Source organism: Delphinapterus leucas, chromosome 16, assembly GCF_059928025.1.
Source record: "Delphinapterus leucas isolate spDelLeu-1000000601 "Yukka" chromosome 16, BTC_Dleu_Yukka2, whole genome shotgun sequence".
Lineage (NCBI taxonomy): Eukaryota > Metazoa > Chordata > Mammalia > Artiodactyla > Monodontidae > Delphinapterus > Delphinapterus leucas.
In genome coordinates, this window is record NC_143144.1 from 57,419,905 (window position 1) to 57,443,637 (window position 23,733).

At 43.9% G+C, this 23,733-nt stretch overlaps 1 protein-coding gene across 1 annotated transcript in view; it reads right to left on the reverse strand.

Moving 5' to 3' along the window:
* Window positions 1-753: 753 nt before the first annotated feature.
* Window positions 754-23,733, reverse strand: part of CRTAC1 (cartilage acidic protein 1) — a 33,027-nt gene continuing 10,047 nt past the window's right edge. The window contains exon 2 of the mRNA XM_022569119.3: window positions 754-15,625. Coding sequence (XP_022424827.2) covers window positions 15,422-15,625 — 204 coding nt within the window. The 3' untranslated portion in view covers window positions 754-15,421. The remainder of the gene's footprint in view (window positions 15,626-23,733) is intronic.

Here is a 23,733-nt window from a genome sequence, read left to right on the forward strand (position 1 = left end):
TTATGTGAGTTACCCCCATATGCCTCCACTATATCCTCTTTTGTTTTGGTGAGGGGGAGGATAAGTTAGCAAGGGTTACTTTTTATTGCAATCAAAAGAGTTCTGACTAATCCAGTTCATTAAAGGTAAAAATTGACCAGAAGGTACAGTCAGGTGTTTGCTGACAGGTAAGACTCTGAAAGATCTCATGGACAGATGAAAGGTGGGACAGTAAGAAATGCTGATGCTGGTGGTGGTGGTAGCTAACCTTTGAGTACTTTCCACGCGTCAGACACAAGACCAAGCATTTTGTGTCCACTATTTTGTTTAACTGTAACCACAAGTGCTATGAAGTAGGCTATCAGTTATTCCTGTCTCTACTTTATAGATGAGGAAACCAAATCTCTGAGAGGCTAGGTAACTTCTTCCAAGGTCCCACAGCTTGAAAGAGAAAGAGCTGGATGTTGTGTTAATTTCTGCTGTACAGCAAAGCGATTCACTTATACATATATATATATATATATATATATATATATATATACATTCTTTTTTAAAACATTCTTTACCATTATGGTTTATCACAGGACATTGAATATAGTTCCCTATGCTCTACAGTAGGACCTTGTTTATCCATTCTATATATAATAGTTTGCATTTGCTAACCCCAAGCTCCCACTCCCTCCCTCCCCCACCTCTCCCCCGACCTTGGCAACCACAAGGTTTTTTTTTTTTTTTGGCGGTACGCAGGCCTCTCACTGTTGTGGGAGACAGGCCTCTCACTGTTGTGGCCTCTCCCGTTGCGGAGCACAGGCTCCGGACGCGCAGGCTCAGCGGCCATGGCTCACGGGCCCAGCCGCTCCGCGGCATGTGGGATCTTCCCGGACCGGGGCACGAACCCGTGTCCCCTGCATCGGCAGGCGGACTCTCAACCACTGCACCACCAGGGAAACCCCATAAGAGCTGGACTTTTAATGCAGGTTTGCACGACTCCATATTTCCCTTCCATATCTCATGCACATTTCCTCTTTTGCTTCTTTTTCTCCCCCTACTGCTCCAGTCTCTCATCCTCTCTCCATCTCTTGTCTGATGTCTTCACTCTTTCTTCTCCTTTCAGTGACCCTTCTCTGGCTCCTTTTAGCCCCATTCCTTTGACAGTACATGAGCACATATTTTAAGACCATGGCTTTCAACTCTTTTCAAGTATGAAGATACCTTTTTAATGTTAAAAAAAATCTCTCTATAAGAGTCGCTGTGCTTTAGTGTCTATTGATAAAATGCCCACGCACAGGTAGATTCTCAGATGCCTTGTAATTATTCTGCAACCCCTACGTTGGCACCCGCTACTTTAAAATATATGGGAGAATCCATATAACCATCCCTCTTACTGCTACCTGCTTGGTTTATTACAATATAGAAAAGACTTATACATGCTACTATAGAGCTCCTTTTTGCTAACCCTCTGCCTTCAGGCTACTAATTTCTTCTGAAATGTGGTCTTTTGGTCCCTTCTTTAATAGGTTTAATTATTTAAGAAGGCATGAACTATGATACTTACATGTTATATATCACCTCTTGATTATTCAGGAGCTGATTAATTCACGGACTGCCCAAGTCATGCCTTCTCTTTTCTATCACTATTTGTTTTATCATTCTATTTCTTATTAGCATATTGTAGCAAAAATGGACAGTGGACGCGAGAAACCTCTCTGGTTACAAATTATGAATTCTGATACAGGATTTGGTTAAAGGAAGTTGAAATTCTTTCCCAAAGTACAAATTTCTTTAATTCATCAGGCACATTGATTCTCTTTGAGCTTTGTGAAGGCGGGAGTTGCTCTAGTTCACTGCTAATCCCCAGGGCTCAGCAAGATGCCTGCCACATGGTAACTTAATAAAAAAAAATTGCAGGATGAATGAATAAAAGCTGAGTCATATAATAGGGGTAAACAAACTTTTTTCTAGGTGGGACATTGATTTATAGGAAACTAAGTAAAATACAAGACAACTTATTTTAGGACAGCATGTCTTCAGACGGCACAGTATAAAAATGTGTAAATGACTGTGTTAAAAATTAACAACAGAAGATATATAGTTCTAATTTAAAAACAGAAAATGTTCCACAGTGCTATCTTTTTCCATTGATGGAAAAAGGGATAGAGAGAAACACTTAGGTTTCTAAGATGAGGGTTGGTTCTGTTATATTAGGCATTAAATAAACATAATCACCCTCAACACACTAAAAATTGAGCATTTAGAATGTGCCAGATGCTGTTATAAGCACTTCATATGTCTTACCTCATTTGTCTTCACCACAGCCTCGGAAGTATTATTGTCTGAAAGTCATCATAAAGTTACCAGTGTCCCTTGAAATTTTCTTTAGCTCTCTAGCTTTTTGAACCAAGAATGAAGTTGTCCTCTTTTTAATTCCTAGTTTTAAATTAAAGATTTATTTCCCCATGAAATGTTAGATATGTTCCAAAGATTGACTTGGATTTTAGATACTTTGAGATATGTTATTTCACTAGCTCTTGCCTTTTGACATTCATGAATTGTATGGAAAGGAAACTTTTATAATGAGACTTGCCATATGTTTCAAAGTTTTCCTAATTTGTGGAGGCAAAATGGTTTGTGTGTGGGTGGGGATGCAGTGGGGGAAGGACAGCGTTCAGCCTCTGGGTCTGTTCCAAGGCTCTGGTGCTGTCCAGGAATCAGGGGCTGAAATGGCTTAACCAAGGCCTTCCCAGGCCAGCCAGATGGAACAATGAGTGATGGGGGGATGGAGGAATGCAGCCTTGGCTATAGCCTGGTGCATCCACAGCTTCCCAGAATAGGGAAACAACTTCAAAAGATACTAAAGGAACTAGAATTATGGCCCATCTTATTTGGAGGGAATTGGGGGAAATGGCTAGCTTACGTCTCCCTCCTTCTTCTTCCATAATTTGCTTTGGCTTGGAGGGGAGAATATGGACAACAGATGACTGATGGAAAAGTTTATGTTAAGAAAAACACAAAGAAACAAAACAAGGCTGCTGGCACTTGGAGCTAGTGGTGCATTTTGCTGCCTCTCGGAGGTGTTAGACAGGAACCGGGAAAAACCAGGACTGGAGGCTCAATAATGTTGTCAGTTCCTTGGGACTACTCAGTCAACAAACAATTATTGTGGTTTAATGAAAGGGAAATGAACACAGGGACCTTGGCTGTAATAAGAGAAGATCTAACGTGTGACATCATAGAGAGGTTCCAGACGGGGAAAAAGCCTTATGACCGCAAACTCAGATCAAATTCAGTGTTTTAAGAAACTGGAAAACTGAAATATTCCCTGGGGAGACGAGCCTGATAAGTGTGCTGGACGTGGACTGAGTTTCTCCTCTAGAGCTCACATGACACACTGCCCTGTTATTTCCACATGTGCCTTATCTCCATTACGACTAAGATGGCTTGAAGGAAGGGTCTGTGTTCTTGTATCTGCCAAAGCACAGAGCACACAGCTATGCACGTGGCAGGTAGGCATATGTAGGATTTGTTTATTGATTTGACTGAGGTTGCTCTCAAGACTAAAGTCCTTGAATCAATTGCTTCTGAGTATAGCTAACGCTTATTATTGTCATTAACCCCCTTACCTAAGACCCTCTGTCCATCCTTGAGACCCACCCCTGCCTATCTCACTTCATTCATTTATTGAACTCTATGTGTTAGGCACTGTAGGTGCACAGATTAAAAAGAGAAAGTTCCTGCCTTTACGAGTCTGCAATCTAAAGTGAGAGGGCAAATTTTAAGAAGAATTCTTGATCAAAGTATATATACAAAATGTTTACTGTTTAATTGAATACCATTATGGTATTTCTTTGGTTTGAGTTTCCTTTTCAATCTGCTCCAGCTAGCAAAAACTCCTTCAGAAACATAGGTTAACACTAATCACAGATCGTCAACCGCTCTTATATATCCTTAAGAATCCTTCCTCTGACTAGGTAGCCACAGGATCTCCTTTGGGGCTAGGACGGTTATGCTCTCGTCTGCAACACAGCACCAGATAGGGTGCTTGCTCTAGCATGTAAAGGGGCTGCCTTGTCCAAATTTACATATCATTAGTTTTGGCATTAGATGAGAAAACTAGGTCTAGAAAACAATGGGGAGAAGAGGATTTATTGAAGGTATGCAAGGTGCTCCCAGAACTGAAGGAGAGGTGCAGGAGACCCATAGGTTTAGGGACCTCAAACGTACAGGAACCATGGCCTTGATGCCCCTAGAATTCTCTCTTCTTCTTTCTGGGTGTAACCTTTATTCTCTCAGGTTCCTCCATGGGATGGGCGATGGGCACATGTCTGTGGTAGTACTGCAATATAGTCTTACAACTCATGATCCAAGAGCAAAGGTAGAGCTTTCCTTAGATTCAGGATGAAAAATCTCAGATCAAGAAGCTGATTGGACAGTCTTAGGTCACAGAGAACCCCAGACTAATCCCTAGTGGCCAAAAGGATACTTTGGCAGCCCCAAAGGATCCTGTACTTAGAACAGTTCGCCAAAGGAGAAGGAATGTTCTTCCCAAAAGAAGGAATGAAGACAGCGTGGAGGTTCAAAGAGAAGGTTCTGCTACCCTATCCTGATGATCCCACCAATGCAATGCTGCTGTCCAGAGTAGCTCCCAACCAGGTAGACTCATTAGCCTGCTCACCCTACCACTGCCCACTCATGGCCAGCAAACAGGGTGACCAAAACACTAGGGCATGTCAAGGGATACTGGGTAGTTGCCCATGACTTCATATGGCTGTAACCCTATAAACAACATGGAAAGATGGCTGCTGAGGGGGAAGGGGTCCTTTTTGATGTGCACAGTCACACATTTCCTTGTTGACATAACCAAACACCAGTGACTTTATATGGTATCATCTACACTGGAAACGGACTTTAATCTTGACTTTCCCATGTTCCTCCATTGAGGCACAGTCCAAGGGTCTGGCCTGGCTACTTGCGTGCATGTGGCTTATTGCACAAGCTTCTCTCCCCATAAACACACATCCCTATACTTCTCCATTTCACACCCAAGTGTCCCATGCTATAGAAATGTTTCCATTTTGCAAAAAGTAAATTAAAGCATCTCTGAAGAGATAAGGAAGAGAATCTCTTAAATACTACTTCTTTCAACTTCACATACCCTCCCAAGTCTTCTCGGTAATAGAAAAATAAGTTTTGGAGATCCTAAACCTACTGACAACCCCAGACTTATGTTTCCATCCATATGATAGATTGCTGAAGGACCTTATCACACAAAACAAGTAGGTCCCAGATAAAACATATCTTTAATATATTACTGGGTACAAACTTAAGGGAAATCTCCACAAATTACCCCATCCCACAGAAAAGTGAGCCAAAACTAGATCTGGCAGCAATGAGTGGTAAACAAACAGGTTGAACTGGCAGCATGGTGGAGATGCTGAACCCTAGAATCCTACATTAAATCCTAAATTAACCCTTGGAGAGACCTATAGTGTTCCCAGGTTAGTAGGACCCCCAGGCCCTCGGCAGAGATAACTACGAATCCTCTCTGGTAAAAAGCATTTCCATTTTAGGGCCACAGATCTCCCACATTTTAAGATCAAGCAAATATACTAAGAAGGGAAGCCACTCCAAATAAGCATAAGAAAAAAACAAAAAGCTAAGAACACATTAAACCCCCAAGGACTGTAGATATCAGAACTGTCAAATACAGAATATATCTATGTAAGAAATGTTTAATGGAACAAAGAATGAAATAAATGAGTAAGCAACAAGACACTATCAGAAATGACTGGGGAGATTTGCAAAAGGATATGAAACTCCTAGAAATGAGAAACAGTTTTTGAAATTAAAACTCAACAGTTTGGATGCAACTGAAGGAAGAATTAGTGAACTGGAAGATATACCTGGAAAGTTACCCAGAATGCAGCATCACAGAGAGACAGGAGATGAATAAAATGAAAAAGGTTAAGAGACTTGGAGGCTAGCATGAGAAAACTTGACATGTCTGAGTGAAGACCTAAAAGGAGTGAGTAGAGAGAAGGGACAGAGTTTTAAAGTGATGATGGCTGAGAACCATTAAGAGCTGATGAGAGACATGAATCCTCAGACTCAGGAAGCACATGCTGGGTTAAAAAAAAGACCCGTATCAATACATATAGTAGTGAAACTGCAAAATCCAAAAGACAAAAAAGAGAGGCAAGACACAGACCACCTACAAAGGAATGACATTACTAATGATTGGCATCTTAGCAACAAGTGACAGAGGAATAAAAACTGTCAGCCTAAAATTTTTGAATGCAGAAGAATTATCTTTCAAGAATGGAGATACAATAAATATATTTTTAGATTAAACAACAACTGAGAGATTTTACCAGCAACTGGCATTCAGTAAGAACAGCTAAAAGAGGTATGCTGGGAAGAACAAAAATGATAGGAAGGCCTTTCTGAGATGTAAGAAGAAAAATGAGCAAATAAGATGGTAAAAATGGATAGTAATAAAAACACTGCTTTTAGATAAAAACAATAACAATAATTATAACTTATAGGGTTTGCAAAGGGCAAGACTGAAGTACTACATGTATACCAGGAAACGGTGTTCAGAGTTAAAGTGTACTAAAATCCCTGTATTGTTATAGAAAGGGGTTGATAATTTTAGAGTTTGTTAGGTTAAAAATGTACCATAAAATTTCAAAGGGAACCACTAAAAGTACAGAAGTAGAGGGTATAAATCTCAAATCAGTAGAGGCAAAAATGAAATTTCAAAAACAAGAATCTTTACCTCACAACCAAAAAAAAAAAAAACAGAAGCCCCTAAGTCAATCAATTTTTAAAAAGCAAGAAAGAAAAAGAAAAGAAGCATTGAAAGCTTGGAAATTAAAAAAAATAAGATAATAGAAACAAGTTTAAACATATCAATGTTCCCATTAAATGGAATGGACTAACCTCATTAGTAACAGGACAGCAGGACGGACATGGTTAAACAGTTGAAAAAAACATAAGCCACACTTATGCTGCATACAAGGAACATACATAAAACATAGGGGCTTTGGAGAGTTCAAAGCAAAAGTATGGAAAAAAGATATTCCTGTCAAATATTAACAAAAGGAAAGATGGAGTGGCTATAATAACATCAGACCAAAAGCATAATTAGCGATGGCTGGGGTCACTTCATAATGATAATGGCTTTCATTCACCAGGAAAACATAAGAATTCTTAAGACACTGCAATATATACAAATAACAAATCATTATGTTGTATACCTGAAACTAATATAATGTTATTCGTCAATTATATCTCAATTTAAAAAAAGGAATTCTAAAATTGCATCTAATAAAGCAGCCTCAACATATACACAACAACACAGAACCACAGAAAGAAATGGACTACCATTACGATTTGAACAACACAATTAACAAACCTAATTTAATGGGCACATATAGAATAACAGTTCCGCCTCTCACCATCTCTATGACTCTCAGCAGATCTCTGGGCCTTGATTTCCTCATCTGCAAAATGGGGATAACCCTATCTACAGTGCTTTCATCAAATCTAAAATATCATAGGGATCAGACACCATTTTTTTATGTATCTTTAGAGAAAAAAACCCTGCCAATTAAATGCAAGCTGCCAATTGTAGGTCACATCCCAATTTTAGAGATGTTAAAATCACTAGGGGTAGGGGATTAAGAGGTACAAACTACTATATATAAAATAAGCTACAAGGATATGTTGTACAGCACAGGAAATGTAGCCAATATATAATAACTATAAATGGAGTATAATCTATAAAAATTTTAAATCACTGTGTTGTACACCCAAAACTAATATAACATTGTAAATCAACTATACGTCAATAAAAAAGTGTGAAAAAATGTGTGACTTAGACTCAATTAAATACTACACATCATATGGACTGCTGTGATGGTTTAAAGTGAGATGATGTAAGTAAAATACAAGACATTGCTTCTGCCCTCCACCCCTGCACAAATTTAGTCTGCAAACAGGTGAAGGTAAACGAGGGGAGAGCATGTAAAAATCTGAAGTGGGGAATGCTTTTAGCTTCTTCATATCCTTGAATGCTTTCTTAGATACCTGCGCCTCAAAAGTAACTGATTCCTCAGAGGGAAAATTAAGTCAAAACCATAGCATTCTTGAAAGAAAGTGACTCACCAGGTCAGTAGCACTGGGGAGAAGGGGTGTATGAGGAAAAACACAAGAGAGGGAGGCAGGGGTCAGATTTGACCCCCCGAGCAGAAGTGATTCCAGGAGTGGAAATGGCACCTGTTCCAGAGGCAAGTGTGAGGTGAGCTTGGGAGAAGGAAGGGGAGGGGGAGGGAGGGGGGAGAGGAAGAAGGCCTGAGGCCTGTGAGGGTGGGGTGGAGGGTTGTTCTGGGCTCCTGCCTGCTGTGGGCCTGAACCTTGGGAAGCCTGGTGTGGGACGCAGTGGACAAGGAAGACCTTCCATCCAGCCCACCGCTTAAAAAAATGGGAGAAGAGAGTTTAAAGCAAAGTGACTGGAGACAGGGCATACATCTACTTTCTGCATGGATGAAAAATTCAGACTAAAAGTAGCTTTGCCGTTTTCAGCAAAGGCAATTTTAGTGTCTTAATTATATTACTATTTTGGAGCAGCTTTTTTTAAATACTCTTCAATACTCTGTGAAAATCAGTCTTTTGTTAAAATGCTTTAAAAAAATTAATTTAAAAACAAACAAACAACAAAATCCAAATAAGCCTAAAGTTCTCTTCAACATGGAGAGGCCTTTGCCCCCTTGTTAAATAGACCTAACCTATCCTTCTTGTGACCATCCAAATGCCCCTCCAAGGCCTTTGTGATTCTCATCCAGAAGTGCTCTCCACCTGCTCTGACCTCTCGGAATGTTTGCATCTCCCCGGGGGCACAAGTCACTTACGACCTCACCCAAGTGTGTTTGCCTCAGCAAGGACAGTGAGATCTTTAAAAGTTCTGAACCCCTCTCCCCACCTCCAACCACCCATGGTACCAGGTGTCACACAGCGAGCTGCAGGGTGAATTAATGTGGATGGCCACCTAGGAATGAAGTGTGATTTAAGGGCTTCTTTCCAAAACCGAACCTGTTCTTAGGGGAATGTCACTGAATAAAAATAATACTTCTGTTGGTGATGTATTTCTTTTAAATATATTCTTTTATTCTTCTAAATAATGTTTGTGGGTGGTGTATTTCTTTTATTGCTGTGAAATTAGTAAAATAATACTATTAAAATCTTCGGAGGTAACGGCCATCACCTCTCTGAGAAATGTCACCAAGCACCTGACCTTTACCTAATGTATTAGTTTCATATTGCTGCTGTAACAAATCACCTCAAACCTAGTGGCATAAAACAATACAAACTGATTATCTGACACTTCTGTATGTCACAAGTCCAACGTTGGTCTGTGCTGAAATCGAGGTGTTGGCAGAGCTGCATTCCCTTCAGGAAGCTCTAGGGGGCTTCCCTGGTGGCACAGTGGTTGAGAGTCCGCCTGCCGATGCAGGGGACACGGGTTCGTGCCCCGGTCCGGGACGATTCCCACATGCCGCGGAGCGGCTGGGCCCGTGAGCCATGGCCACTGAGCCTGCAGGTCCGGAGCCTGTGCTCTGCAACGGGAGAGGCCACAACAGTGAGAGGCCCACGTACCGCAAACAAAAAAAAAAAATCAGGGGCAGTCCATGCTTAACCATAGCAGAAGAGCTGGCACCCTGCAATCATTCTTCCATGATACCGAGGACAATGAATCTTAGGGTTAAGGGTGACCCATTTAAGAAATATATTTTTGCAGAGGAAGCTTTAGAGGAAGTCTTTTTAGCAGTTTGAATCAGAGTATTGAAGTTTCTCAATCCAGTTTTTAACAGCAGCAGCTTCTTTTACAGATGTAGAATAGGACATCCCCCCCCCTTCTTTATTACATCTAAATTGATAAAGTTCAGACCCTGGAGCCTATGTGGCAGTACACACAGTAGGTGTTTGAATAGCTGTTGATATCAATAATCCCACAAATTACTCTTTATTTCTAGGCTATGAATACATAGAAAAAGATTGAGATTGGTAACATTGGCAATATCTATTAAGGTATAAAATGTACATATCATTCCCAGCATTTCCACTTCTTGGTATCATCCCAGATAAACATTTGCATATGTGTGTAAGGATGTGCAGTACAGCATTGTCTGCAATGGTCACAGATTAGCGACAGCTTAAATGTCACTTGAGGAGTGGCAAAACAAATGTGGCACATCCGCACTAAGTAACTTAAAAAAATTAGGTTAGATCCATATGTTCGAACAATGAATATGTTACACTGAGAAAAGCAAGCTCTGGAACAATGTGTATCAGTTTGATTCCTCTTGAAATTACATATTTTTAAAAAATATATATGTAACATAGAAATTTTCAGAAGTATAAGCACTAAACTGGAGACAATTGTTATTCTGGAAGGGGACTGGGATGAGCTTAGAGTAGGAATGGGAAGTTGGTAAAGATGGATTTTTACTTTCATCTATATTGTGTGGATTTTTTTTTTTTTTTTGCGGTACGCGGGCCTCTCACTGTTGTGGCCTCTCCCGTTGCGGAGCACAGGCTCCGGACGCGCAGGCTCAGCGGCCATGGCTCACGGGCCCAGCCCCTCCGCGGCACGTGGGATCTTCCCGGACCGGGGCACGAACCCGTGTCCCCTGCATCGGCAGGCGGACTCTCAACCACTGCGCCACCAGGGAAGCCCCGTGTGTGGATTTTTTTGCAATAAAACATTTGTGTTATCAAAATGTAAAAGGTATTTTAAAGTAAAAAAAGAGAAACTGAAATAATCTAACTTTTTAAGTTGTCAAAACTGATGATCAAATCTATTAGAACGTCATATTGATATTTTACAAAACAGCTAAGACTGCAAGTTCAAAAGTACTTTTCCTATTTTGTTGAAAGTATGTGTGTGTATGTATATGTACTGTATATGTTTATATTTACTACATACACCTAAATATTTGTACATGGATACTACATCTATCTACTATATCTATCTATACACACTATATACATCTATATATACTGCATATATCTATATATGCTGGTAATAAAATGCATAACTGCTGCTTTGGTTTAATCATAGATAAATATCTCATTCTTTATCATTGTTCTTATTACTTATAATGGCAAAAACATCTCCTATATGATTATGATTAATCTGGTAACTGAATACAGTTTGCCTTTAAAATAATTCAATTAATTTTAGTAAATTCAAAAAGTTTTCTGACATAGTTGCAAAATTAAGAAAAAATGAAACCCTGAGTTGCAAAATTAAGAAAAAATGAAACTCTGGTTTACAATACGTAGCATCCCTTTAAATGAAACCCTTCCAAGTGTGAAGAATGCGTTAAGGTTTCATCAAGTGAATGCTCCTTGTGTAGAAAAACTGATCTAAATCATGATTTAAACTTTAGAACCACTACAATCTTTCCATTTGGGCAAAACTTCTTGGAAACTGACAGGGTAGAGGGGTTATTTCAGACCTCTGGGGATATCCCAGGAAACAAAATCTCCTCTAAAGGAATTGTGCAAGATTGACACCAACAGGGATCCCTTTCCAGACTGCGTGAGACTGTAGATTGGGTGTTTAGTGCCACTGAGAAAAGGAGAAGCCACCAGGCTTTTTATTTACCCAGGGAACCCGTCCTGAAGATATTCAATGGTCTGTGCCTGCACCGACGTCTCCTGGGGGTGATCAAATCCTGCCCCTCACCCCGCAAAGAGGAGACTGTACCCAGACCCGCGATCATGCACCTGCCGGTTAACAGATCAGCCCTCCACATGCAGAGGCACTCGCCCAGCTGTGTCGGAGGATCAGAGCCGGCCCTCTCCCTCCCCACCCCTGCGGAGCAAAGGGAGGTCATTTTCTGCTCCTCCCAGAGTCAGAAGTGTGCACACGCCTTCCATCACAATTAACTTAAGACTCTGAAACAACACAAACTCACCCACAACATGCTCAAAATCAATGCCATCAATACCCAGAAGGAGGATACCAAAAAGGTAAAACAAAACAAATCTATTCAAAGGGTAAATACTCAAAGCAACAGGGCTGGAGTCAGACACACTACAAGGTCAACAAATCCAAGACAAGTTCAAGTGCGGGCATTTTATAAACTGAAGAGCTGCCCAATATCCCAGGGGTCAGAAACGCAAATGCCTTCAGGTGCCAGCTAATGGAAAGGTCTATAAGATAATAGAGGGTGGGCCTGTCAGGAGCTGGACTGCAGGTGCCCCAGGTAAAGGCATTCACATTCAATTTTTAAGAATTTCAATTCCTGCTGTGTGATTCCTAAAGAGAGTCTACCATCAAACAGAGTTAAATATGGGTGTAGGGTGGATAAAACTGAATGAAAGTCAAAGTCAGATATGTTGCCAAGGAGTCCACAGGGCATGAAAGGCAGGGCAGTGATCCTAGCTGTCATTATTTGAAAGGGTAGTGACCACTTGGTTTAAATCTTCAAAGGTAATAGCAAAACAAAAGTTAAAAGAAATGGCTTACTAAGCTCGAATATGAGGGATTCAGATTAGTCACGTAGATTCTTGACATAAGTAACTGAGCTGGATTATGAAAAGATTGCACACATTCCCTTGGAAGGCTCTAAATAAAGGGAGCCTCCAAAAACAATAAGTGCGACTTATTGGAAGGCAAGGGGTGGACCGAATGACCTGCCAAGGTCCTGATTTAAATATGTCTGTATAGTCAGCCCCTGGTTATGCAGCCCAAAGAAGAAGACAGTGACAAACCATCCTAAGCTGAAGATAATAAAGAGTTATATTTGCCTCTGGAATGTATTTTGGTACTTAAATTAGAACGTGTCTTTCTGATGCTCTGAGAATTCACAATGCGTCAATAACAGCCACAAAGGAGGCCTGACCTGGAGCTGGGAGGCTGCCCAATTTCGCCATCCTGTCCTCTATGTAAATCTTCCTCTTTGCTGGTGGTGAGCAATGTCATCTTTTAGAAGAACACCTGGCAGCCCAAGTTTTCTCAGACAGGGGCTGCCTGGCTCAGCCCTTCGCTGGGAGAAGAGACGAGGGCCTTTCCCTGGTCTCTGGCTGATTCAGAATAAAGACCCAGGATGGTCTGGTTCTTGCTTCTAGAGGATAACTCCAAAGTGCTACAGGCCCCACAGGAAGCAGCAAGCTAGACAAGGTTTAGACATCTACTCTAAGCTGCCTACGAATGATGGTCTAGCTTCTCTGCCATAGAAGACGCAAAAGCAACTTTCTTGAGCTCCTTGGAAGAGAAAGAGAAAAAGGCTTCACTGAAAAGGAAGGTGAAATGAACGCCCAGCACTGGGAAAGCAAGAAGCTGGATGCTCAGGAGATGCAGTAACAATGCCCTGCCCCTCAAAGGATGGGTGGGATGGAAATCTGAGCTTGCCACCCATCGTCCAAGATGAAAGGAGAACCTGGTCATCATTGTGGGGGCCCAGGAGGAGGGAAAGATAGGAAGGAGGGAAGTTGCCTCACTCTTCTCTGTCCTCTGTCAGCTCCCAGTGCCTACCAGAGGGAGGCTGGTGTCATCTGGTAGGAGGCAGGGCCAACTAGAACATCTCAGAAGTGCATCACCACCCCTTACCCAGAGACCCTGGCAGAGTGGCGCAGGCTCCGGGAAGCAGGATTTGGCCAGGAAGGCTTCTCTTGGACTCAGAGAGTGACTGGACAGTCACAGAACTGAACACAGACAAGCTGCTTGGCTCCGGCCCTGCACAGGTCACCCCCGGCAATAAGGGTCATTACAACCATTCCTACTTCCCCCTTTTCTATCACACTCTGCTCTTTAGTTTTCCTTCCGAAGTCCCAGAACAGTGCTGTCTAATTTAAATGTGGCTGTATAATATTAAAATGAAATAAAATGAAAAATTCAGTTCCTTGGTCACAGTAGCCACATCTCAAGTGCTCAACAGCCACACGTGGCTAGTGGACGCCATATTGGACAGAACCAAGATAGAACTTCTACATCATCGTAGAAAGTTCTATCTGTCAGCACACGAATCTAGACTTTCATGAGATCTAGAATCTAGGAACTTCTACTCTTCATGGTCTACAAGAAAAGAATAAATGAAAGAAGAAATGCACTTACAAAGTATCTTTTCTATACATCGTCAGCACTAATCCTCACCACTGCCCTGTATGGTAGGCAGGGGTAGATTTCAACATGCCCATTTTACAGATGAGGAAAGTGGGGCCTGTGTAGTTAAGTAACTTGCACAAGGCTCACAACTATTGGATGACACAGGACTAAAACCAGGTTTTCCAGTGCCAAAGTCAGTGGTTTCTACTGTTACATGCAACTGCTACAAATAATGTTACCTCCATTTACTTTGTTCAGTGCTGCCATAAAAGCTCCAGCCTTCTAGAATGAGGTTGACAGGCCCCTGTAGTGTATTTATTGATTGGCTGGTTTTTGAAGTGATAACTAAACTTTGTACAATGTAGTTTAGCAGCTCTATAGTTAGGGAGCCGTGGGGTTCAAATCCTGACTCATCCACTTACTATTTACTTGATAGAGGGCAAGTCACTCACCATCTCTGAATCCTAATTTCCTTTTCTTGTATATTTACTGCATAGTGCTGTCAGGAGGATTAAATAAGACAGTGCGTGGAAGGGCTTAGCACAGTGCCTGGTACATATTAGTGCTCCATAAATAAGGATTACCAACGGTGATCGGCAGAATTTACAATGCACTCACGTGCAACAGCGACTGAAGCTTCACGGTAGGGGGCGTCTTGCTATCTCCAGTTTTGTGGATGATACACCTGAATCTCGGTGCATAAGGGGCTGACTCAAGGTCATGCAACTGGAAAGCCGTAGCTCTAAGGCATGAACTCAAGCTACTTGGACTCCAAATCTTTTCCTGATACACACTGTTCCGTCTCAGGAGAGAAGGGACCAGGGGCGCCAAGGCATGGTTTAGAGGAAGTTTAGCTATCCTTCTTCATCGCCAACTTCCCCCCTTCTCTGAAACAGGCAATTAACGTTTTCTTAGTCTTGTGTAAAATGCTGTGCAAAGGCAGCTTTGAGCAATCCCTTCTACCATAATTGTCACCCTTAAATCCCTCGTATATAGAGATTCTAGTGTCTCACTGGTAAGGAAGTAACACCTGCATAACTAAGGAGGCCAAAATATGAACAGAGTGCCTTGAAGCAGGGCATTCAAATCTTCTCCCTGGAAAGCCTGTGGATCAAGCACTTTTCTTCCAATCTACCCTCCATCCCAATTCACTGTTACAGCAAAAAGGCAAGGACACAGCCTGCCAGAGCCCAGCTGAGTCCGGCCAAGACCCAAGCGCGTGAGAATGTGTGTTGTTGCAAGCCCCTGGGCTTTTGGAGCTATTTGTTATCTGGCCCTATTACAGCAAAAGCTGACTAATGTATCTGTCAAACCCAGGGCGGGAGGTACTTACCCTGCCACGACAATCTCAAAGTCCCCGTCGTGGTCCACATCAGTCACCGCCACTCCATAGTTGAGCTGGGTGGGGTTGCTGTCATAGTCAGGGGGCAGGACTGAGTTGGTGACTGCCGTGAACATGGGTTCAGCGCGCAGGGACCCCTCAGTCAGGGGCAGAAACCACAGCAGCAGCAGGAACAGAAACATCTGGAACATCTGAAACCAAAAGTTACAAATGTTAGGTGCAGCAGTACCTTTCTTCCCTGTTCCTGGAGGGCTTGGCAACTCCGAGGCTGCCACTTTTCCACGAGACCTGTCCCGACTATGCTCTTTAAAACTGCAACCTGTCCCCATCATGTCAGGTCACCCTTATCCGGCTCTGCTTTTTCTTTTTCTACAGCACCTATCACTTTATAATATGCTGGATGACTTCCTCATTCATCATGTTTTGTTATTTAGTGTCTGTCTCCCTCAGCCAGAACATAAGCTCCACCAGGGCAAGGCTCTCTGTTTTGTTCATGTATTCATTCAAAGCCAAGGACAGTGTCTGGCACAAAAGAGGCACTCAGTACATATTTAGGAAGGAAGGAAGGAAGGAAGGAAAGGAAGGAAGGGAGGGAGGGAGGGAGGGAGGGAGGAAGGAAGGAAGGAAGGAAGGAAGGAAGGAAGGAAGGAAGGAAGGAAGGAAAGGGAGGGAGGGAGGGAGGGAGGGAGGGAGGAAGGAAGGAAGGAAGGAAGGAAGGAAGGAAGGAAGGAAGGAAGGAAGGAAAGGGAGGGAGGGAGGGAGGGAGGAAGGAAGGAAGGAAGGAGGGAAGGAAGGAAGGAAGGAAAGGGAGGGAGGGAGGGAGGGAAGGAAGAAATGGTAGAGTATAAACACATGGGCATCTCCCATCCTCTGGGAGAAAGGCTGGGAGGATGAAGAAAACAACAGATCTCAGACAGTCCAGGGGTGGGTGAGAGCCCCATGAGGGTCCATGTCTAGAACAATAGTAGAGGCAGTAAAGGATTATCCTTCTGTGGGACCTACCCCAGAGGCAGCCTGGAGGGAATCTGTGACTTGGAAGGTTCCCCTGCCAAGGTCCCTCCCTAGGGCAGCTGGCCGTCGCCTCCAGACCGAGAAGCAGTCAGTTATGGAATGTATTCCAGCAGGATCTGGCGAGCGGCACATCACTCACTTGGAGAAATTAAACCACTGTGTGTGTTTTATTATAAATTAATTATGTATAATCCATTGTATAATTCATTATTATATCTCTAACATAACTCAGGGTGTTGCCAAACAGCCTGGAGCTGCGAGAGCCGGTGGCAGGCACGCAGGAGACAGGTGAGAGTGGCCAAGGAGGTGGAAGAACTCCATCCTTTCCTGACGTGAGCCAGGGAGACACTGAGAATGCTACAGATGGCACCACCCCGAGGTGCTGCCCGCAGGCTTAGAATCAGAACTCTGAGAGTGTTCCAAAGGCTCCCCTGGGACAAGTCCCACAAGGCCTGCACAGGCAGTCCCGCAGGCAAGGCAGGCGGCACACCTCTTCCTGATGGAACTTTTCCTGCTGGCTTGTCAGTGTGGCTGGCAGCCAAGAGCAAGGCTGAGTGAGGCTGATGTCTTAATGAAGAGAAGACCTGAAGACCGACTCCCCAGATGGAGACAGACATTCCTGCCAGCAAAGGAGCTTGCTCCAGTTCAGGACCCAGAGACCAAAATGAAGGGCCCAGGCACTGTCTACAGAGCCAAACATAATTCAGAAGCCTTCCTAATGCCTCGCTGGGGAGGCTGGAGAGAGACACAGGGGCAGGGCTCTAACTGCAGGGCAGAAACTAACCTCAGCGAGCCTTCCTGGGAAGAAAGTTCTTGTAGCGTGCTTAGAGGGCGCATGCTGGGTGCTGCACTATCAGAATGAGGCCAGTCCCAATTACAGAGATGTCTGAGCACAACAGCAACATCTACTGGGCTGTCTAGTCACTAAAGGCAAACACATCACTCCGAGAGTTCTGCAACTTGGCAAGAAGTTTGGTTGGATAAAGGAAACTCATAATTGGATTAATGAGCAGCTGGGGTGGGGTGGGGGAATGAGAAGCTAAAGAGTATTTAACAACCAGGTTAGCCATGCTGAAATGTAGCGTGATCTGAAGGTCACAGGACTTTTCAAGGTATGAATTCTGTTGTAGGGATGGCAGATGAGTTTCAACTTGACAGAAAAAACTGACTGGCAGTGGCTTGAAAGAGTACTGTGATCAGCTTACAACATTTGCAATCAATGGGCATGAAGGAAAAACTGGTATTGGGCATGCATTCTAGAAGCTATTAAGTTCCTCCCAGGCACTACTACACTTGCAGTTTGGGTCACTGCCACCAGGGAGGCAGGTCCTATTAGGGTAATATAAGCATCTGGTAGAAATTTTCTAACGAAGGCCACGAGGGGCAAGAACCGTGATCCAGCCTCTTGATTTTTACCTTTGTTTGAAAAGTAGAACTTTTAATTAAAGGAGACATCTGAAAGAAATAGCTACTCTGTGTTATCCATTTCCAGATAAGTAACCTAAAGCAAGATTAAACAGAAATAATACACCCGTGGGATGACCTCTGTTTTGCTTGGTGACCTTGAACAAGTCACAGCCTTGCTGGGTCCCAGCTTTATTCTCCAAAATAAGGGTCTGGGAGTAGATCTCTAAAGGTCCTTTCCGGCTCTAAAATTCTATGATGAATTAAAGGATTCCTTTTAGAAGCAGACCTTCGGCAGTTTTTCTTCCCAGCTTCTTCTATAAACTTCAGACCAACCTGTGTGGTTTTCCTTTCTGAGCATATTAAACATATTTTGAGCAAAACAGCTATTCAGCAGAGCTCTGTAGCAGTTCCCTTGCAGGGGCCAAGGCCAGACAGGAACGTGCCATCATTAGTGTGGAACCGAATGCACTAGGCACGAGCAGACCAGTGGACGGCCTCCCCCAGGGGGGTGGGCTGAGAGTAGAGCAGGGAGAACAATTCCTTTATATTTCATTCTTCTGACATGCCAAAGGCTCCCAGGGCTGCTCAGCACCAGCTGAAAGTTAGAGGGTCAGTCGAGGGCCTGCTGGGAAACAGTTGTGGTGGGAAACTTAGGAAAAGGCCTGGTAAATATCCACCCTCTAGCTCAGGGCTCAGATGAAGGAAATCACTGAAATGCCCCTCTACACTCTGGCTACTCAGTGGTCCCCAGACCAACGGCATCAGCATTAGCGAGGAGTTTGTTAGAAATGCAGAATCTTGGCCCCTACCCCAGACCTAATAAATCAGAATGTGCATTTTAACACGATTTCAGGTGATCTGAATGCACGTTAAAATTTGAGAAACATTGCTCGGCCTTAGCTGTACGTTGGAATCACTTGGGGAACTTTAAAAAATACCGTTGTCTGAAAATGATTTCTTGGATATGACACCAAAAGAACAGGCGACAGAAGAAAAAATAGATTACATGGACTGCATCAAAATTTAAAACTTTTGGGGATCACAGGACACTATCAATAGAGTGAAAAGGCAACCCATGTAATGGGAGAAAATATTTGCAAATCATATACCTGATAAGGGATTAATATCCAGAATATATAAAGAAGTCCTACAACTCAAAAACAACAACAAAACAATCCAATTCAAAATGGGTAAAGGACTTGAATAAACATTTCTCCAAAGAAGATATACAATCGGTCAATAAGTATACGAAAAGATGCTCAACATCACTAATCATTAGGGAAATGCAAATCAAACCCACAGTGAGATAATACTTCACACCCATTAGAATGGCTATAATCAAAAAAACAGGAAATAACAATTGCTAGTGAGGATGTGGAGAAATTGGGACCCTTACGCGTTGCTGATGGGACTATAAAATGGCGCGGCTGCTGTGGGAAACTGCTGTGCAGCAGTTCCTCAAAAAATCCAAAAAGCAATTACCATGCGAGGCAGCAATTCCATTTCTGGGTATATACCCAAAAGAACTGAAAGGGGGGACTGGAACAGACAGCTGTATACCCAAGTTCGTAATTGCATTATTCACAGTGGCCACAAGCAACCCAAGTGTCCATCAATCCATATGTCCAAAGTGTGGCATGTACATACAATGGAATATGATATGCCTTAAAAAGGAAGGAAATTCTGACACATGCTGCAACGTGGATGAACCTAGAAGACATTATGCTAAGTGAAATAAGCCAGTCATAAAAGGACAAACACTGTATGAGCCCACTTATACGAGGTACCTGGAAGAGTCAAATTCATAGAGGCAGAAAGAAGAGTGGTGGTTACCAGGGGCTGGGGGGACAGGGGAATGGGGAGTTAGTGTTTCATGGTTATGGAGTTTCAGTTTGGGAAGATGAAAAGTTCTGGAGATGGATGGTGGTGATGTTTGCACGACAATGTGAGTGCATTTAATATCACTGAACTGTACACTTATAAATGGTCAAAATGGAAGTTTTATGTTATGTATATTTTACCATAATAAAAAAATACTCATGCCTGGTCTCATCCCAAGATATTCTCACTCACTTGGCATAGGACGCAGCAGGGGCATCAGAATTTTAAAAGCTCCCTACATGATTCTAATATGTTGCAAAATTTGACAATTTATACCAGTGCTCCAGTGCTTCTCAAACTTTAATATGTACATGAATCACCGGGTGGTCTTGTTAAAATGTAGATTCTGATGCAGCTGATCTGCAGGAGAGCCCAAGATTATATATTTTGAACAAGCTCCCATGTGATTCTGACCATCCTGGTCCATAAACTACATGTTGAATAGCCAGGGTTAAGAAACCATACTATATGCTACAGTGATTCGTTCAAGAAACTTCTCCTCTGCCTCTAGATCTGAGGGTCTGAAACCAATCCTAGGGCCATACAATCCTCAGGGCTGCAGGCTCCGGCTGATCATTAGATACGCAAAGTACTAGCTATCTTCAGCTCAAATTACCACAATTGATAGGGGCGGACAAAGAGGGACTCTGACTCTAATTTTTGCAAAGAATTGAGAAGGAAAGGGCTGGAACTGGAGTGGGGGTCAGGTCTAGTAGACAAAAGATAGCTACCATTAATGCCCAGAGCCTAGAGAAGATGGGGTATGGGCAGGAATTTGCAAGCCAAGATAGAGATGCATGCCAGTGTGTTCCCCCAAACCATCGTGTGCCCAGTACTAGGAGGCACTCAATTAACATTTGTTAAATGGATGAAGGAATAAGTCCAAATGATAATGTGAATCAGCAGAAATTGCTTGCAACTTGTCATACAGTTATCTTAAAGCTGTTCTTTCGGGCTTCCCTGGTGGCGCAGTGGTTGAGAGTCTGCCTGCCGATGCAGGGGACGCGGGTTCGTGCCCTGGTCCGGGAAGATCCCACATGCCGCGGAGCAGCTGGGCCCGTGAGCCGTGGCCGCTGAACCTGCCTGTGCTCCGCAGCGGGAGAGGCCACAACAGTGACAGGCCTGCGTACTGCAAAACAAAAACAAAACCAAAAAACTGTTCTTTCCCGAAAGAAATGCTTCTTAAACTGTAACGTGCTTACCAATCACCTGAGGGTCTTGGTAAAATGCAGATTCTGATTTGGTAGGTCTGGGGTAGGGCCTGAGATTCTGCATTCTAACAAGCTTTCAGGGGATGCCGAGGCAGCTGGTCCGTGGACTTCACTTGTAGTAGCAAGGCTCTAGACCAGTGATTCTAAACCCTAGCTGTCCGATCGAATCACCTGGGGAGTTTTTAGAGCTATGCTGCTGCCCAGATCCTTCACCCCAGTTTCTGATTTAACTGGTCTGGGGTGGGGGTCGGGTGTATTTTTAGAAGCTCCTCTGATGATGTTAATGGGCAGCCTGGGCTGAGAACCACTGTCCCAGACTCACAGTCCCCAGTAAGCTACAATCTGATTTGAAGTGAAAAATGTTTCTGCTACCAGAATTCATCACCAGCTTGTTGAGGTCTACCAAGAAAATCTATTTAGCCAGAGAGTATCATAGGAAGAGGCAGGGTATGGAGTTTGGGGGAGAAAGCAGAGCAGGATGGTACTGCCTGAAGCAGAAGGACAGCAGGTGCTGGAGTGACCTCACGTTTTACACCGTTGGCTCGGAAACCTGTCACACCACTGTGAACATATCAATCTTTGGGGAGAATGTGGAGAAAAGCTAAAAATCGAATTTTAAAAAGTATGTTGAACTGAACTTTTTTGTTTTCTTGAATGCTGTGTAACAAACACCTACTAGCTATCTACAGGTAGCAGTGGCGTTAAGTAGTAAGTAAGTAGTGTTAAGTGCAATGGGAAGACATCTGGGGCAGTGCAGCCCGGGGGAGGCAAGGATAAATATCAGTGGCAGAGCTTGGCCAGAGGGTGCAGGACCGGAACACCTGGGCTGCTCCTGCAGGGGAAGGGAGAGGAGGGGGCAAAGAGGGCTCTTAACAAGGGCGAGAGGTGGTCGGGCTTGTGTTTCAGGCGGTGGGAAGAATTGCTTTGTAATAATTTCTTAAAAGTATTCTACAAGCTGACAATCCTCAGTGGGATCGAGAGAAAGATAAATAAATAAACAAACCAAAGCCCAGAGTCGGGGACCTGGATTTGGACCTCAACTCCACCAGAAACTAGCAGGTTCTTAATCTTTCGGATCTCCAGTGTCCTCTTCGGTAACCTGGGAATCCTATGACATGCCGAGGTTTCCAGGGTTAAGTGAGCTAGTGAACGGCTCTCGGGGGCCAGGCTCGGTGCTTATTTCCGTTCCTTTCACACAGATAGCTGTAAGGCTAGACAGCCTTTAGACACTGGCTGTGGGTCACATGCAGCCAAACTCAGTTTTCTGCGGCCTCGGGACTTTCCTGAATTGGGTCTGAAAACTGGTAACCAAGCAACCTAGATCTCTGATGTAGGGTCAGGCAGCTGTGGCTTCCAGGGCAATTTTTAGGGCAAGCAGTTCTTTAGCAATTATCGCAAGAGCCAAGGACACCGCCCTGAGCTCTCACAAAAGCAAGAGCCCTGAATGCTTCAGATGTTGGGAACCAGCAGGGAGCACAGACCCTTTCCAGAAGCTGTAGGAGGGCAGAGGCTTGAGGAAGAGAGGCAGCCATAGAAGCTTTCCACCCTGCATAGGCTGGGCCACCGGATCTACACAGAGGAGCACCTGGGACTAAGGCATCGTTGGAGGAGAGCTAGGGGAGCTTACTGACCCACAGTGACACTTCCTGTGGACCTCCAATGAGCCTGGGGCTGTGCTCGGTGCTGGGGTTACAGGGAGAAAGCTAGTCAACATTTGCAGTACAAGGTGAGGGGCGCTGTGGAGGAGGGGCACAAAGGTATCTAAACTAGCCAGGTGGAGGGGGAAAAGGAAAAGAAGAATGTTTTGTGGAGGTAGGATGGTGTAGCTGAGCAGTAAAGGATGCTAAGAAGTTAGCTGGATAAGGAGAGTGAGGAGGAGAAGAGAAGGAAGACAGCAGACTCCTCAAAGGTCTGGCGAACCAGATGCCATCCCAACCTGCCCTCCTAGCACTGCCTATTTAAAGGTCCCACACTGGGTCATGAGTTAGAGGGAGCACTTATTTTTCCCTCCCCAGGTTTCCATCTGGAGGACCTTCCATTGGATGAGAGCGCTGGTTCTCAACCAGGGGTGATTTGCATCCCTTGCCCTTGACAGCTGGCAATGTCTGGAGGCATTTTGGGTTGTCCCACCAGGGAAGGGGGTGCTACTGGCATCTAGTGGGTAGAGGCCAGGGATGCTGCCAAAACATTCTACAATGCAGGGGACAGCCCTCTACAACAAAGAATTATCCAGCCCAAAACGTCAGTAGTGCTGAGACTGAGAACCCCTGGACTAGTGTATCATTCCTGACTCCCCTCCTTTTCCTACTCCCTCCTCCCAAGGGCCGGAGCAGGGACTCACCAGATGGGTCAGTTTGGAAAAACTGGGCACGGAGAGCCTTTTCTGGACCTGCCTCCCTGCAGAGGCCACTCTCTGCCATGCGCTGAGCTTGGCCAGGCAGGCTCAGGCCTGCCCCCACCCACAGGGAGGGCTGCAGCGGGGATGCAGGTGCATCAGCAAGCTCCGTGAATCCCACTTTGAAGCCTGGCCTTCCAAACAGCTGTATCGGTAATGATGGTAGCGTTTTAATCTCCATCTGTCTGAGCCCTGCCTCTCTCTTCCCCTCCCCTGTCCCTCCCCACCTTTCTTCCCCTTCATTGGTCCTGAATCTGAACAGGGAAGTGGGATGCTGTTCATTGGACCCTTTCAAACACCAACACTCAAACTGGAGATCTGGAGTCATATTTGGTTCTTGCTTCTTCCTTATTCTTCACAACTGCTGGATCACCGAGTCAATCCACTTCATGAA